General features: G+C 36.5%; 2 protein-coding genes across 9 annotated transcripts in view; both read right to left on the bottom strand.

Annotated features, from left to right (window-relative positions):
* Positions 1 to 4940, bottom strand: part of LOC102087994 (uncharacterized) — a 53306-nt gene extending 48366 nt beyond the window's left edge. Inside the window, exon 1 of the mRNA XM_021288075.2 lies at positions 4709 to 4940. The gene's annotated coding sequence lies outside the window, so the exon portion shown is untranslated. The remainder of the gene's footprint in view (positions 1 to 4708) is intronic.
* Positions 4941 to 5159: 219 nt separating this feature from the next.
* Positions 5160 to 15989, bottom strand: NUDT12 (nudix hydrolase 12). 8 transcript variants are annotated; one of them, XM_065045430.1, is made up of 7 exons: positions 15860 to 15989; positions 14798 to 15011; positions 11660 to 12255; positions 10585 to 10752; positions 8700 to 8813; positions 7774 to 7973; positions 5160 to 6524 (listed from the first exon to the last, which is right to left on the bottom strand). In XM_065045430.1, exons 2-7 carry the CDS (start codon positions 15004 to 15006, stop codon positions 6414 to 6416), a joined length of 1398 nt encoding a protein of 465 aa, XP_064901502.1. In that variant the 5' UTR covers positions 15007 to 15011; positions 15860 to 15989; the 3' UTR covers positions 5160 to 6413. The 8 variants fall into 8 exon arrangements, with proteins under 8 accessions (XP_064901502.1, XP_064901501.1, XP_064901499.1 ...); XM_065045429.1 differs by having other exon boundaries at positions 14798 to 15033; positions 15860 to 15936; XM_065045427.1 differs by lacking the exon at positions 15860 to 15989 and adding an exon at positions 15606 to 15798.
* Positions 15990 to 17780: the final 1791 nt, after the last annotated feature.

Here is a 17780-nt window from a genome sequence, read left to right as displayed (position 1 = left end):
ATTTCTGCAACAACCCTAATTTAAAGGCATGCACCGTTTTCCATTGCAACAAAATGGAGAACCACTATGTAGCCTCTGTGCTGTAAGAGATCACATGATGAGTTTAAAACAAGTACTACATCATAATTATTTGTACTTACTGATCAGATTTCTCAAGTGGTATCAGTTTAACGGAACGGATATTCATGTATTTATTGTCATGTATGTAAAAGCATACTTTAAAAAACTGGCATAGAGAACATACTTTATTTTGCATTATAACTTCATTATATTGGGTAAGATCATTCTGTCTGCATCAAAAGTTCAGAAAATATAGTAAAAAAAACCCCATTAATTGCCATTTCTTCTTCTGTTGTTGGACTTCTGCTATTCCTGTTTTAGAGACCAAAGGAAAAACTGTTAATTTGAATGTTAGCTGGATTAATCCTTTTCTTGTCAGTGAATTTGTCACTCGGATATTTGGTGTGACATCTTGCATTTTAGTCACTTCTGTTTCTGTTTTGGCATGTAATTCATGCTTTGTAAGCATCAAACAGGTAAGTGAAATATCCTTTTGTCATGATGTGGCAATTGGTCATGAAATAAATAGAAAACTCAGTATAAGACATGACCATTTCCAATAATGAAATATACCTTCTATAGTATACTGTCAATGAAGTACTACAATTCCTTGTCAAGCTGAATTATTCAACTTTTTTGAGCTTCAGAACTGTGCATCCATAATACAAATAAGGTAAATCCAAAATCTTTGATTACCCTTGAAACTCAGCTCAACAAAAGAAACCTGCACAATAGTTGTACACTGTAACATTTTAATTGAAAATGGCTATGGCTACAAAATGCAAATTACATTTAAGTAAGAAAAATCTTAAATTTCTCATAGAATGCAAAAAGGGCAAATCACCCTATCCTAGCTTGTAGGATTTGATTTACGTCATCTAAAGTGGGGAAACTTAGATTCTGTATTTTCTGACTATGCAGTTTCCAGGGTCATTTTCTCCAGAAGAACAATTTATACTGCATAAAATCAGGGTAATTTGCACTTATAATGACAAAAATTTGGATGTTTTATATTTTGTAGGTTTTTAGTTTTAGCAGGTAAAAATTTAGTTTAGTTTAGCAGGTAAAAATGTCTATATTGAGAAAATGTCTACATTTCTTCACTAACCTGGGAGAGCTCCGGTGTTAGAATGCTTCTCTCCTTCAAGAGCAATAAGAAAATACTTCCCCAAAGGTAGCTTAGCATTGAGGACAATGAAACAGTGGGAGAACAAAACTACCATTCAGGGTTATTTAAGTGTTGCAAACTGAGTTTGTAAGCTTCTCTACTCCATTATATATATATCCCTTCTTGATTAATAATCCTGTAGCCTTATCATAGCATTCCTCACATTCCACATCTGAAATTAGTTGCAGGAAGACAGTACAAATAACAAACTGAAGTACATTCAGGTAGGCTTTCACTTCTAAAATTACATACTACAACACTTTGAGTCCCTATGTGCTAAAATGACAGATACAGTCTTAGGGATCAAAAAAAATCTTAGAAATCCCTGTTATTTAGGAAAACATTCTTATTTACTTTAAAAAAAAAAAAAAATCTGAAAAATCCCTTCAATTTAGGCAGTTATCAATCTTGTTTATTCATAAAACTAAACTATATTGTGAACTGTAATTGAAATTTTTAAACTGTATCTACTGTGTAAGAAACCTGCAGAAATCTCATATTTTATAAAAGCTGTGATGAGTTACAACAATTAGTATCTACAGAATACTACCTGACAAGATGTCATTTAAAAAAAATCCCAACCTCTTTTACTTACTGTTACTATGAGCCAATATTAATTTTCCTCAGATAGCTACTTGCTTGCTATTATGGACTCCCTGTGAATAGTTTGCTTTTCTAACCTCATGAAGGATATGCTGGCTGTCTTACTAAGGCTTAATAGGATAACAAGTTTATTTTTTTTTTTACCTTTGGACTTAGCCACTTCTGTACTGTCAATCCTGGTCAGCAATGACATGCTGTATACGTATATCCTTCCAACCACTTAAACAACAAAGGACTACTAGTTATTTAACTCTTAATCACTAAAGCAGATAAGAAAAATAACAACTCAACTTACCAGGTCTTTACAAAATGTCAGGTTTGCCTGAAAAGTCGTAAGATAAAAGCAGGAGCAACATTGTTCACAGTCTTGCTCCACTTCTTTTTCTATTTCTGTCTCCTAAGCTCAGAATCTGATTACTATATTTAATTCCATGAAGCATTATGACTGGTCTACCTCTAATCAGCCTGTTGATACCCACCTCTTTTTCCTTCACATGTTGTACAATTCAAGATAATAATTCACCATCTTGACCATATTCCTACACAAAATATAACGGTCATGCTATAGTATCAAAACTGGAAGCTTACATCTTGGTTAGTTGTATCAATTTTGTTTAGTGTTTAAACACCTTATCTATTTTTTTCCACTTTATTAAATTACTGGTTCTATTACTTGTAAATTATAATAAATTCAAAAATGATAAAATACAGATTCTTTACAAATTATATACTGAACAGAAGTTAACTCCCATTAGTGTACCTGTAAATTGGGATAAAAGGAATCTCTAGAATATTTTCTGCCTTGTACATCTACATGTAATAAGTACTCTTTTTGCTCTGGTACTATTGTACAAGGGAGAAAAGAGTGAGACACTAATATTACACAACGTGAACAAAACTCTCTTTCTAGTGGTTTAAGAAATACAATTTTCTGAATGTATTGCATTAACTTAATGGTAAGAAATAGCCTACTTGCAGAGCTTCAGTCTTTTGGATAAGGCATACAACTTAAATCTTACAAAGTTTTGCCCTAATTATATTCCAGTCAGAATCACTCCACTATCTTTTTAATGGTTGCTAAACTTAATCTGGCACTTTTTGAAATTGTTCTATTTGCTAAATAGCTACAGAATAAGTCTGTTCAATTATATATTCTCTATGTAATCTGAAAAAATAACTCTGCTTCAGAAAATTTCTGTGCAGTGGTGTTTTCAAGCTATCGCTCAATGCTATGACCTACAAGCAGGTCAAATTAATCAATAAAAAACCAGGAAAAGTCTTCCTTTGAATAGGAGATTAAAATTATCAAATTCATTTTCTTAAACAAGGGGTGTCTTTCACCTTCTCTATGAATGATTAATCTGTTGGGGATGGAAAAAAGAAAAGCAAGCTTAAGAAGGACTGTGGATTTAGCTTTTAAAAATGTATAATATACTAAAAATTGTTGCAACACCAGAATTTATTAGTACTGAAAGATCACACAAATGTTACTTTCAAACTCTGAGATTATAGAAATGTTGTCTTCTTTTTCAAACTACCATTTTTCTTCTTTTTTCATGCAGAATGAAAATTTCCAAATTATTTATTAGCATTGTAAATGCAGATATGTATTATTTATACAGATTTTCAATTTAAAAAAAGTCTGATTCTTAGTATCTGTATTGGTTATGGATACTTCTGAATTATGCAGTTACAAACCTATCTCTACAGCAATCCACCATTATTTCCTACATGAAAACCTATATAAGTCTCATCCTAATACTATTATTTTCTAGCTACCTCGATGTCGTAATTTACTTATTAGGTTGGTGCAAAGTAATTGCAGTTTATGCATGTTGAAATTTGCTGTTGAATATTAGATACATTCTTAAATCAATATGGTTATGTCATACATAATTTTAATGCATTTTTCTTGCTTTACATTTTTGGTACTGACTTATTACTTGCTGTTTATTTTGTCTTTATTTTAGACTATGGAAATGATGTTAGACAAAAAGCAAATTTGAACAATATTCTTATTCGAGTTCAAAATGGCCCATAAACCAGCACAGACAACTCACAACATCAACAATGCATTTGGCCCAGGAACTGCTATCAAACGTTCAGTGCAGTGTTTGTTCAAGAGGTCTTGCAAAGGAGACGAAAGCCTTGAAGATTAGAAGCATAGTTGCCAGCCATTGGAAGCTGATATTGACCAATTGAGAGCAATCATCGAAGCTCATCCTCTTACAACTACACAAAAGGTTGCTGAAGAACTCAACATTAACCATTCTATGGTCATTCATTTTTGAAACAAATTGGAAAGGTGAAAAACCTTGGTGAGTGCCTCAAACAATCATCATTTTGCTGCTGGTCTGATCTACTGCAGCTTTCTGAATTCTGGCAAAACCATTCCACCTGAGAAGTACGCTCAGTAAATCTATGAGATGCACTGAAAACTGCAACACCTGCAGCCCATACTGCTCAACAGAAAAGGGCCTAATTTTTCTTGACGCACTCACCTGACTGCACATCACAGAACCAACACTTCAAAAGTTGAACGAGTTGGGCTACAAAGTTTTCTTTCATCTGCCATATTCACCTGACCTCTCACCAAGTAACCACCACTTCTTGAAGCATCTGAAAAACTTTTTGCAGGGAAAACACTTCCACAACCAGAGGATGCAGAAAATGCTTTCCAAGAGTTCATTGAATTCTGATGCATGGATTTTTACACTACAGCAATAAGCAAACTTATTTCTTGTTGGCAAAATTGTGTTGATTGTAATGGTTCCTATTTTGATTAATAGAGATGTGTTTGAGCCTAGTTATAGTGATTTAGAATTCACAGTCCAAAACTGCAATTACTTTTGCACCAAGCCAATATCTTTATGTTACCTTATTTGCTCTTTGTTTTATGCTCTCCCATCTGCTCCTCATTCTTTCCTTGTTCATCTTCCAACACTGTTTGCATACTGTCCAATGTTCTCCCGTTAGTTGTATGAACAACCTGAAACTACGATTCCTTCTGTCCAACATTTGTTTTTGAAGATTAATTCCACTGACAATATGCAGGCCTGCTGGTAGCCTTAGCCCATGACAACTTTTCATACTTCCCCTTCTCTGCAAAAGCAATTTGTAAGGGAAGCTGTGTATATCTTCTCATTTCCAGATGGCTCAACTGATCACCTGATTTTCTTCATTTGTACGTAGAGCTGAAACAAGGGAGAGAATAAAGCAATGTAATGATTTATCAGCTGTTCCAGCTCTGTTAAGAAATTCTTTTTGCTTTAACGTTTGATATCCACTGCCTAAGAAAGTATGTCACTGGATGGAGAAAAAATAACTATTAGGATTTCTAAAACATTTTTATTGATTCCAGTTTGCAGAGAATTTTGAAACAAATCTGACAGAATTAATTGATTTAAAAAAATGTTCAAATTAATCTGAATAAACAAATCACCATGTGATAGTATATTAATATTTATTACTTTATCATTGTATTTCCTTCTGGTCATTTGCGTTTTTTTTTGTATCACTGGAATGACTGTAATCACAGACAACTGAACCACTACATAATGACATTAATAGTAAAACCAATACGTTTTCACAACCTTAAATTTTGAAATAATATTAACATTATTTTCAGTAACACAATAAATTAAGGCACAAATTTGAACTTTACCATTAAATATACACAAGTAAATATTTTAATTCATATATTGCTTTCCCAGTCTTACAGCTAGGGTTAATGTATATCTTTCAACTGTAAAATTCTTAATAGCACTAACAATCTTAGCGTCTCCATTTCCATAAAATAACTTTGTACAAATTTTGAGATGTTGTCTTGTTTGATTAATCTATTTCTTTCCTCCATTACTCTACAGTTTCATTTCTGATTACCAGAGAATGGAATAACTCACTGCCTAGAGTAAAATATCTTATAAAAACATCTAATATTAATATTTAGGCTTTTTGGGACGATTCGCCAATACCTTTTTCAGAAACAGAATATTGCATTATAACTCTAGATTCAGGCTGATGTACAATTGGTAAGTGCAGGCCAGATGAGACTAGAAGAATAAATACTCAGTTTAAAGGGCTATTAATGTAAAAGATACAAAATACTAAATATTCAGCATTTAAATATGCTATTACCTTAAAAATAAACATTGTTGGTAAGACTATCAGCACTGAATGTTGATTTTTGTGCCAGACAGAATGTAAAGAATGGAGACAGGAAAAATTGAGAAAGAAACTATTAAGACAAAATAGGAAGATGTAAATACAGAATTCAAACAGCAGGCAAGGTCAGGCCTCTTTGTAATGCTGTGACTTCTTCCAGTGGGTGACAGGTTAACAAGGCACCAATTTCACCTATTTCTTGCGTGCTTGCTTGGGATAATCACTGTGTTGTTGTTCAGTTTTAATTCAGATCTGAAAAATCCTACAAAAGTCTGTATAGTTTAGCTCAGGAACCAAAGGAAAGGCTCAAAAATTCACATGGTTGCACACTTCCTAGATAAACAATTCTTTCTAATTTATCCCTAATTTAGCATTCACTAGAAGATGTAATTTAACTTAAAGAAATGAATTATTTGAATTAAAGATTAGGATTCATTCCAATCCAATGTTTCATTAGCTGGTGTGCAATAGCTCGACCTGGTGGCACAAAGAAAGAACGTTGACTTCTTTTAGTGAGAACTTCCACGACCTGCAATAAAGAAAGTTTTTTTCTTTAGAATATAATATTATGAGCTATATGGAATCTAATATCAATGCAGAAATAATCTTACAATGATAAATCAGTCTATCATTACCATAGCTATTAACCCAATACCATATTCTCCATCACAGATGCAGAGAAAGACACACACAGCATTCTGTGTGGATGCCGACATTTTTTACCTCAAATGTGCCTCAAAAAATACTTTCTTTCTAATATCGTGGAGATTTACTGTTAATGTAACAATGGTTTTGTGAAGCCTCTCCATGGTAAGGACCACCAGATGGTGCTCTGCACTGTTCCATAAATAATTCTTCCTCTCCGCTTCCCATGAAGTGCAGAGGAAAATGTGTTTTGTTGGTTTTCTGAAGCACTTTGAACATGAGAGTGCACTTCTAGTTTAGTTCATTTCTCAGATACATTTATTTCCAACTGTAACACAATATGCATTTGACTACCTGTAGTCAGAACTCATATGCATTTAAAACAACGCTCTCAGTGTTGTCAGGAATACAGTATGAGATTGTAGGTGACCAAGTTTACCTTCAAATTGACTTAAAACAGTTGACTTGCAACTGCTAGGCAGAAGTACAGTGTTACCAGAAGTTTAGTTCCTAAGCAGCCTGTGGAAAAACCTGTGAAGACTTTGTAAGCAGCCCTTCCTTTTTCCACTTATGAACTTAAACCTCTCTTTCTGTGAAAATCTTTTTTTCTTCTATTTTACTATATTTTAAATACTCAGGAAAGCTAAGTAGTAGAATTTCCTATCAATGCATAGTAAACTGCATTCCATACCAGAGTATTAAAGTAGTACTGCAGAAAAAAGATGTTCAAACTAATGAATTCCCAGCATTTTACCTAAACCTCCCCACTGCCAGCAAATTTGGCAGCATGGCTGTTTGGAGAAACTCAGATGATGAAAGCTATTAAATACTACTTCTTTCAAAACAGAATACACAAGCTTGCTAAGAAAGTCACTTAAAATAACAATACCTTGGACATCTCCCCAAAGAAAAATCTGAAGAGCTAACTGGCAAAAATGTCATAAAATGGACTCAGGAATTACCGTGAATATCTGCCTTTCTCTGGCTGTGTGTAATCTACAACAACAATATAATGCACTTGTAGTATGATAAAACGGAGACCATAAACACTAATTCAACTTGCTGAAAAAACCAAGTATCTATACACAGTCACAGAATAATCAATACAAGAAGGAAATTAAATTGAACTTTACCTGTTCTCTAGTGAACCAGCGTGCATCCTCTATTTCATTCTTGTCAACTTTAATTTCTGTAGACACTGCAACAGCTAAGCAGCCAATCATTAGGGAGGACGGCATTGGCCATGGCTGACAGGAGACGTACTGAACACGTCCAACTTTGACTCCAGCCTCCTCTTCTACTTCTCTTCGAACAGCATCTTCTATGGTTTCACCTAATCAAAAAGAGCAAAGAATAAGCAGCTGATGAAAATACTCAGAGCAATGATTACGTTCTGTGCTTTGAACTGACTCAAAAGATTTGAAACTGCCCTAGATAATTATCTATAGAGATCTAGTTCACAGATCAGGGCGCAGACATTAAGATACAGTAGTCTAGGTAAGGTAAAACTAGTCACCAAAGCATAATGGACCTTTGAAAATAAAGTATGATGATTTCTCCATTATAAAGTTTATTTACAGAATTAATAATTTATCATACATGCAAACTATTATTACCACACTCAAAATATCAAAAACTTGGTAGGACATACCTTGTTCTTTTAATTACTTTTGAAACACTGCTCTGTTCACTTATAAATAGCACTGTTACTTTCTAGATTTTCAGTATAACAGCATATAATAAAACTTGAAAATCAGTATTTTAAATGACAATAGTAAGGAAATAGAGACTAAAGAAGACTTGCAAACATTCCTGAGTTGTATTATTCACTTCACCTGATTCATTCTTCATTGTCTTAACAGACACAGACAATTCTCCAAACTTTTTATAAATTAGTTGCTGGCAAGTACAAACCAGGCATATTTGTTACAATAATTTACCTAACAAGAAGCAGAAGCATTCATTTGACATAACATCAAACATATTTCCATATTATTTTCAATGTACAATACTAATATCTGAGAAAAAACATTTAGTACAAGAAAACAAAATTAATCACCAGGTTCTACAAATCCAGCAAGACAGGTAAACATTCCTGGGGGAAACCTCTTCTGCCTTCCTAAAAGACAGTGGTTCCCATCTGGATGGATGACCTGCATTATCACAACAGGATCTGCAAGGGACATAAAAAGAATATATTTCAACATTTGAAGGACTTAAAAGCAGTAACAAAGTTCAGCCTTTTCGATACCAATGCACATAAATACAAACAAGATACCATTAAGTGACTGAAATCAGAATTGTGTAATTTTTTCCCTGCAAGGTATCTGTTTATTTTGTTTTGCAACATACATGCTTAGCAGAAGCAGTTCACTAGCCAAGGCTTGAAATGAAGGACATGTATTACTTGCAACCAAAGCACACAGTCTGGTAAAAGTATCAGCAATACTAACCTAGCTACACATCCAGCAGATAGCAATAATTTCTGCAGCAAAACCAATTTATTATCACCTTGTCTACACCCACAGGTCTGAGAATTTACTTTTGAATGAAATACCAAGGAAGAGCCACATACTCCACTTAAAATGTAAATACTGACTAAACTTTCCATTTTTGACTTTGTTGACTGTTTGCTATCAATCTCTCATCTGATGTTGCACTTCTATCTACTTTCTCATTTCTAGTCATTTTATGTATCTTTTTCTTTCTTGCTTAATACTTTCTCCTTATTGGTATAATTATTTCTGTTATGCCTTCCTGTTCACTGTTCATCTACGATCTTTTCCCCTTTTTTTATTGTTACCTAGCTCTTAAGTATCTCAGTATTTTTATTTTTTTTTCTGACTCTGCCTGTATATATTTTTTCTCTTGCTCTTTTTTTTTTTTTTGTCCAAAACACTGTATTTTCTCCGATGAAATGCCTTGATTCAGCAACCACTATAAAGAATAAATTCAAAGATTGTTGTCCTGCACAAAGACACCTGGAACAGGCACAGCATATTATATTCAGTGTTGCTGTCTACAGACTTTCTTCAGAGAAAGACATCACTAGATGCTGGTTCATCAGTCTTCCCTATATAATCCCATTTCTTCTCTAAGTTTGTTGTGCTAGAGAATGTAAAAAAATGGCCTCTAGTATTTTAGCAAGCTTCACTATAGTCTGTAAGACAGAAGAATATGGCAGAATTACTTAGATTACTAATATATATCTAGAGCATGTAATAGATTATGAAATTCAGAAACACAACACATATACAACATTCAGAACTACAACTGCAGAAGAGAGGGCGGGGTAGGGGAAGGTAAGATGGTCAAAGAGACAAGAAATGATCCAGGAAAAAAAGGGAAAGCTGCTTTTCCTTCCTGGGTTCCCCATCAATGACATAGTACACTTCCTTTGCAACATATGAACAAAAGGAGCTATAAAAGACTGTCTGTACAAGCTTATATTCTGAGTAGAAATAAGCCTGGCAGTTTGTGACTGACAATGAATAGTGGAAGACAGTGAAAATGGCTAATACAATCAAAGTAGCTCTACAGGAAAAATCAGAACTGTATCAGAAATTTGATCCAGGGCCAAATATGACAGAGAGCTATTTCAAGCTCAAAGGGCTTGCAGAAGGTGAGAAAACAACACATAGGAGGAAAAAAAAAAAAAAAGTAAAATGTGACACTTTGTCTTGTTAATATCTATGTTCTTGAAACTTCTAAATGATACAAATTCGTATTTTCACAGCAATTTTTTGTCATAGACTACTGCAAGAAAGAAGCCCGAACTACTTAATCCTAAATAAAGCCGAGACACACATGCCCAGGGGAGAGATAAGCAAGACAGACCTGAAATAGAAGCAAGCAGGTGAAATAACTACAAAGAAACTGATTTACATCTATATAGTAGTACAAACAAGTTACTTTTGACCAAGTTTATCCTACAATATTCTCACCAACTCTTGGATATGATGTGTTGTGAACACCTTGGAGACTGGGACAACCCTCTTTTAAGCAAATTTTCTTGTAACCCCCTTCTTCAATCTTGGTTGCACTTCCACATGTTGGGCAGAATCGGTAGCGGTTGTGCCACGCTAGAACAGATCTAGCCTGGGCTACCACTCCTTTAAAAGAATACATTGAAAATATACACAATCAAATATCAATTCATGTAAGCTTTTAGCAGTGTAGAAAAGGCAAGTCGTAAAGTTTAAGATAAAAATCAAAGTAAGATTATGGCTTGAATTGTAATTTACTACAAGAAAAATCAAGCAATATGAGTTATTCAGATACTTTTACTTGTAGCACAGCACATTCAACAGAACACAGTGCTACGTAGCTACAGACCAATTTATGTATCAAGAAACAAATTCATCTGGATCAACAGACCCTGTTTCTCAGAAAAGTTACTTTGACTGGGAAAAGTGCCAGAACTATATATGACACTTTTTACAGATGACCATTTTAGGGCTACTAAGGTACTGATGTAATAATGCATTGTTCCATTTAAACTTCAGGTGCAAGTCAGGCTTGCCCTTTATCCTTCCATAAAAGCAACATTCTTACAACACCAGCTGTCCATAATGACTTTCATTCACTTTCAGATCCTGACTTTCCAAGACTTGCTCACAGTTCCCTTCTCAGATGGCTATCCAACAGTCTTATTAAGGACTTAGTTTTATTTCTTGCAGTGAAAGCTCACTAATCACAGGGTTTTTTTGGTTGTTTTAGAACATTAACATGCACACATTAATATTCAAATAGTACCATTTATAAAACTATTATGACCAACAGGTTTTAAAGACTAATACTTGCCATTGCAGATGATACTGCTTTGCAACCACAAACGTTCTTACATACAAAATTCTTCACAAAACCACTCACTGGCTTTTAAAATTAAAACATTTCTAAAGCCACTGAAAATACTCAATTCCTTCGCAGTGGTTTGTCCTTGCATTAGTGAATTAGTGAATCCCAAAGCATATCCTTGTGATTACACATTTGATAACTGCTGAATTTTATGTATCTTACCAGCTTCTTTTTCAGGTAGCTGCAGCAGTGCTGGCATTGGTGGGTGAAGAAAGTAACAGTCCTCATGCTTTTGCTTAAATTTCTCAGCAGAAGCAGAATCTACACTAAGAGCAAACCAAGCAACTAACCCATCCTCTTCACCTTCTTGCAAAGCTCCTCCATTGCAAGCAATCGGCAGGTTCATGTGGAACTGAAGTTCAACTCCAAGAAAAATCAAGATGTCTTCTTCAGTTTGGTTCATATATTGCTCCACATCCTTGTGGTGCAGCCTGCAAAGCTTTACTTTTGGCTGCTGGGAGCTCTCTATTTCCCTACCCGAAGTAACCAAAGGACTTAGATTTGAGAAGAGGATGTATACTGTAGTTGGATGGCTTTGTTTTTTGCTTAGCCATTTTGAATCTGTTCTTTTTTCAGTTCTTCTGTCCAGAAGTGTCAAGCCAAAATAATTTTCATATTCTTTCACTTCATTTGACAGAAAATTAGGCCTCTGCCCACCTTTTACATTAGCCAACAAATTAGCTATGTGCTTGTACCCCCAAAATTTAGCAATGTCCAGAGCTGTCTGCCTTGATTTATTAATGAGGGACCTGTCACACCTAGAGAAATAGAAAACAGTGGTTACCAGGGTAAATATGCTCGAGGAGAGTATTGATGCCATATTATTCTTACTTCCAGCATATATATCTGACAGTATTAATGTGCAAGAATTTCTAGACGCTGTCAATACTGGCACACTGTTTAGGCTAAATACTTAGAATTATGTTAATGAAAAGTAATCATACTTTGTTTTCTTTTGCTAAGGCCAGATCCCACATCTTTGTTGATCTACTCTAGGTAACACTTACCAAGGTTCAAGCAGTATTACAAGAGCAGTGAATTAACTAAATTCTCACATAGCGCATCACTAAAAAAAAAAGGCTGAAGGTGTTTACAGATAGCACTTGGAAAGCCAGGCTACAGGTCTCTTCTGAATAACCAGTAATAAAAAAAATAAGTGACTGAAAGCAGCATCAAAACATTCACAAGAAAATATCATTGAATAAGGATCAAGAATGCAGCCTCTGATTAGTGAAAGAAATAACACCCTTACAATTGCAGTGCTGGTACCTACAGGGACTTCTTTGAAACTAAAATGTCTGGAAAATGACACATACAAAGGAACACTGCCTCATGATATATATTTAAATATTAACCAGAAAAAAAAGCAAGTCTGAAAGAGATTAGGGTTGACTGACAGGTCAAAAATAGTGAGCTTTTATATTTTGTCAATTTTAACTCAAGTGGATAAGTAAACCAGAAGTTTCACTGTAAACTACAAATTACACAGTAGATGTGGGGACAGACTCATCAGTTTTTAAAACCAGAAGATACCAATATATCCAAGTTGCTGATACACAGATAACTGTACCACAGGTAAGACTGTTTTTACTTGAGATTTTATATTAACCTCAATACTTTTTGAGAGAGTGTGAGTACATTTTAGAAAAGCATTAAAAACTTGAATTACACATTTTTGGTGCAAAACAGACTATGATTGCCCATTTATATTTAAATATTAAGTCTCCTTTAGGCAAAATCTTGCCTAATTTTCTACTTAATTGCCTCTCAGCCACTGAATTTTGTCTTGGTTTTGCCTTCCACCTTTTATTTGCTGAGGTACAAGCAGACTGTGACCAGTAACATGAACTGTTTAGGTCACTAACATTTTTTTTTCCCATTTATAAACATTCCCCTTAGGTTTTCTCAAACACAGATGAGTATTAAAAAACAAAACAAAACAAAACAAAAAACTGGCTTTCCAGGATTAGCATCTGGAATGTTATGTAATATTACATTCTTAGACATTCATGGTTATATATCCAGCAATTGTATTTGTCCAAATGATTTTTGTGATTAAGCATAACTAAAATGAGATCGATGAGGCCACAGTATCCCCTCAGCAGCCACAATAAACTGCCTGAGAACAGCCCTGAAAAGGACATTTAAATTTGGATATTCTTTCTTCTTTTTTTTTTTTTTTTAATAGCAAGCATAACTTAAAAAAGCAGTTATCCTATTTACCGAACTGGCAATTTCCCCAAAATATCAAAAGATTCCTCAATATATGGATGATTTCAATCCACTAAAACTGGCATTGAGGTACTCCTCTACTTGCTGGAATGTACTGATTATGCTACAAAACTGCAGTTCATCTAGTGTTCCATGCTGAGCCACAGCAGACAACACAGAATCTGGGCATGACTGAAAAAGGGTGGGATGATTACTAGAGGCTGGGAAATGCTATGCCTGAGATTCCTCACAGCTACAGAATGAACTATACTTGCTTGGTTCTGCAACTAGTGGTGCAGAAAGGAATAGACTGGGCTTTGTTAAAGTAGAGCTCAGTTGAACCACAACATCTGACTCCCATCCTTCATTTTGAAATGTTTTCCATTTGAAATATCTGGATCCTGACTTTATTCAGGCTTCAGAAGAATCTTCTTTGGGTTCTGAAGGAGAACTCCAAAGCATTCTTGGTTTTTCCAAGTGTCTTGACAAACTACAACAGCTGACTTGAAGACAGACAACATGATAGCAAGTTTCTAACAAGCAATGAACATGTGCATGTCATACTGACTGAAGAAAATAATGTGACAACTCAATGAGGAAGTGAATTGTTAAAAGGATAGACAAATGAAACCCATCAATCAGTAACTTTGGTAAAGGTGTGACTGTCACGTCCTACTGAACAGCCAGCATGTCACCAAACATTCTCCACTGTAACATAGACTAAAGTGGATTACAAGTAAAGTTTAGAGAAAAAGTCTAACTGGAAAAATTAAATATACCAAATTTATACTCAGTGCAGTGGCTGGAATGGGACACAAACTTCATTCTACTCTGTTGGTCGCCAGGAGGAGTGACATTATATCCCTGAAGATTAAAGGAATAATTTTAGAGATGCTCAAGATTTTTAAAGAGTTTCTTACCAATAGCAGAATCAAGTGATAAACAGACACAAAGCATATTTTCCTTAGTTTTAATCCTGAAAATTCTTCTACTGTCTGGCAGGTAAATTTACTTTTCTGAGATGAAGCTGAAATCAGCAGAAATGGATTCAGATTAGAGCTCTTCAACAGGATCTGCTAAACAGCTTACCCTTCTTCCAGAAGAATCTGCACAACATCAAGGTGTCCATTTCTGGCACCATACATGAGAGCTGTCCAGCCATTATCTGCAGCTGCATTGATAAGTGACGGAGAATGACTAAGCAATGCTTTCAGTCTGGCTGCATTTCCAACAGCAGCACAATTATGCAGTTGAGTAATCATGTCCTGATGGAGGTTCTTTTCAAAGTCTGTCATCATGTTAACTAAGCAAAAAAGAAAAAAAGCCTGAAAACATAGGCAACATTAGTAAAATGATTTAAGAATTAAGCTTAATGCTGTACAGTTAACCAACATTATTACCAAAAGTACGGACACAACAGTTAAATTCTTATGATGATACTGTTATTCCCAATCAAATCACAGTTCCACACATCTCCAAATACAGTGAAACTTTACCCTAATAATATAGTTTTAAATAGGCTTAAGAAGAGAAAGATATTTCTATGAAAATGAAGCTTATTCAAAGGTGAAAAACACGTTCTGGCTTCTCGAACACGCCAGACAGAACAGTACAAAACTCCAAGAAATGAGTATCAGACGCTTCGGAAAGGATGAAAAATAACCGCAAGGGGGCAAATCCCATTGCAGGCTGCCGGACTCCGCCAGCAGTACCAGATCACTACAGGAACCTCCGCTACGCCTCCGGCGGCGCCCGTCCGAGGCCGGGCTGCTGTGACCGCTGCTGCCACCCGCCACCCGCGCCAAAGCATAAGTTTACATTCCGCAGTGAGGCACTGCCCTCTGCACGGTCACTCCTTAAAGACACGCATAAACAGACCCCACTTCCTCCATCGCACCCGACGTCCCAGCACCAGCCCACTGACTCCGTGGCCCGGGCATGCGCAGTGTCGACGCAGCTGCCGCGCAGGCGCACGCTGCGCCTCTCTGCGCCCTCTGTGGCAGCGCGGTTGTGCTGCGTCCTGCGCCCCAAGCAGCCGCAGCGGGCGGAGCGAGCGTTCGGGGCAGCGGTCACGGGCAGCGCCGAGACCGCGCAGGAGCTGCTGGCTTGGCCGCTGGCGCAGCTCCTGGCTCCCGCAGGGGGCCCCATTACCGTGAAGGGCCGGGTCGGCGCAGCCTACGTTGAAGACTGCGCTCTGTACGCTCTTCCGCTGCGGCGGAAGGGAGCGAGGCGCGAGCGGTGCCGGGGGTGTGCCGCGAGCGGCGGGCTGCCGGAAGGCCCGCCCCGCTGTCCGGCTGTGCGCGCTGCTGCAGCGCCCGAGGTAGGCGGTGGCCGTTGGGCCGCAATGGCGGCGTCTTCCTGGGGGCCAGTGTCCCGCGGGAGCGGGCGGGCCGCCAGCCGTTACCTGGGGGCTGCTGTCAGTTAGGCCAACGTGCTGGACGGGTTACAGAGCAAAGAACAGTTTTGTATTTCAGGCAGGAAATTTTGTGTTTACAAAAAGCTAACATACTCTTTTTGCTTTGCTTCACTGTGCTAGGGGAAGGCAAACACAGCACAAAATATTCAAGTGCTTGTGCGAAAACTGGGGCAAATGAGATGACATGGCAGGAGAGAATAGTTAGCAGGGAAGTTAGGGTGACTATACAAGCCAGAAAATATTGTGTGGCATTAGCCTAAGGAATGCTTGGGGAAATCAAGGCTGTACAAGTACTAGAGAAACGAACTTGGGACTGTTACTTCAATATATTTACCTCTGGTGAGTACTTCAGAAGCTTTGTGTGTAGTTTACAAAACTTGTTAGCAAGTGGCAAACCATAGTCCAGCACGAGGTAGTCTCAAGTCTTGATGTTGGCCTTGAACTTTCAGAGAAGAAGAACCCTATTCTTTTAGAATCTGGTTACATGAAAATACAAAAATACTGGTATTTATTTTTACTTGCCGTTGAATTTTTGAGGTACAATGATTCACATCTCCAAATTTCTTTAACACCATGTATCTTCAAAAACAGAAGAACTGTACAGCTTTTGTTCCTGGTGCTTTATGAAAACATATTTCAAAATTCATATATTGCTATTGAAATAAATAACTTACGCTTTTTCTATGGATAAACAACGTTTAATCCAATTCCTTAATTGTATTCTTTAAACGTGTTCATTAAAGCATAAGCAAAACAGCGCTGGGTGCATGGGAGATTCACTCCGCCCAACACGCACACTTTTAACAATAAGAAGAGTGCTTAAATACAGTATGGTATTGCATATTCATAATGACCCCAGAAACGCCTATACGTATTCATGACCTTTCCCGCTTTTTATTAAAATGAGTCTCAGATAACCATTTACATATTCCCCTCCTTGACCCTCCCCTGTTGCGCCTGCGCAATGTCACTTGGTGAATTTAAGGAAGGGTCTTTAGGGGTCTTTGGATGAAGGCTTCTTCAGCTTTGTCACAGTGGACTTTTTACCTTTGGCTCGTTAGGAGGAACTGGCTGGAACCCAAGCTACCAAACCAACTGAAACCAGACTGGCGCCCCCTTTTTGCTGTAAATCTTGGCTATCTTGTCTCCTCAAGGTTGCAGCTGGTGCTGTAAAACTTCTTATCTCGGCATTTAATGAAGTCCTGCCTTTTTTAGCACAATTACTTACATACAGCTCTAAACTAGATATTAATAATGTGGTTTAAAATGTTAGGTTGTTAGTAGGCCCTTATTACATAGTTGCTTAACCCTTAAAATGTTAGTTCCCAATATCAATATAACTTCCTAAACAAGCTTCATAACTTTTTACATAGAACTTAACCACCTTTCCCTTTTCCAAGTTCAGAGTCCGTGCCTCGTTTGGTTATACCTGTAAACATTAAACATCTTAGCATGAATCACAACTGCATTTTTCACACTATACTGCTATATATTTCTGGTATTGATTGAAGAGGAGGAGAGAAATTGTGACTGGGTCTTGTCAGTCCCAGTAATGGCACATCTAATTGCTATATCTCAGTCATAGATATGAAAGCTTGATCTATCCTTAATGTATAAATCTCATAATAATAAGTGATTGGTTTTATGTGTTATTTT

The sequence above is a fragment of the Columba livia genome, chromosome Z (assembly GCF_036013475.1).
Source record: "Columba livia isolate bColLiv1 breed racing homer chromosome Z, bColLiv1.pat.W.v2, whole genome shotgun sequence".
Classification (NCBI taxonomy): domain Eukaryota; kingdom Metazoa; phylum Chordata; class Aves; order Columbiformes; family Columbidae; genus Columba; species Columba livia.
This window is presented reverse-complemented; position numbering and strand designations above follow the sequence as displayed.

What these genes read in the sequence shown, in the direction of transcription:
- NUDT12 (XM_065045427.1), bottom strand. Translation starts at nt 15,648, where the DNA reads ATGCCCGGGCCACGGAGTCAGTGGGCTGGTGCTGGGACGTCGG. An exon ending in GGCTGGTGCTGGGACGTCGG is followed by an intron (nt 15,012 to 15,605) that starts GTGCGATGGAGG and finishes TTTTTTGCTTAG; the next exon opens with TTAACATGATGACAGACTTT. An exon ending in CAGATTCTTCTGGAAGAAGG is followed by an intron (nt 12,256 to 14,797) that starts GTAAGCTGTTTA and finishes CTATTTCTCTAG; the next exon opens with GTGTGACAGGTCCCTCATTA.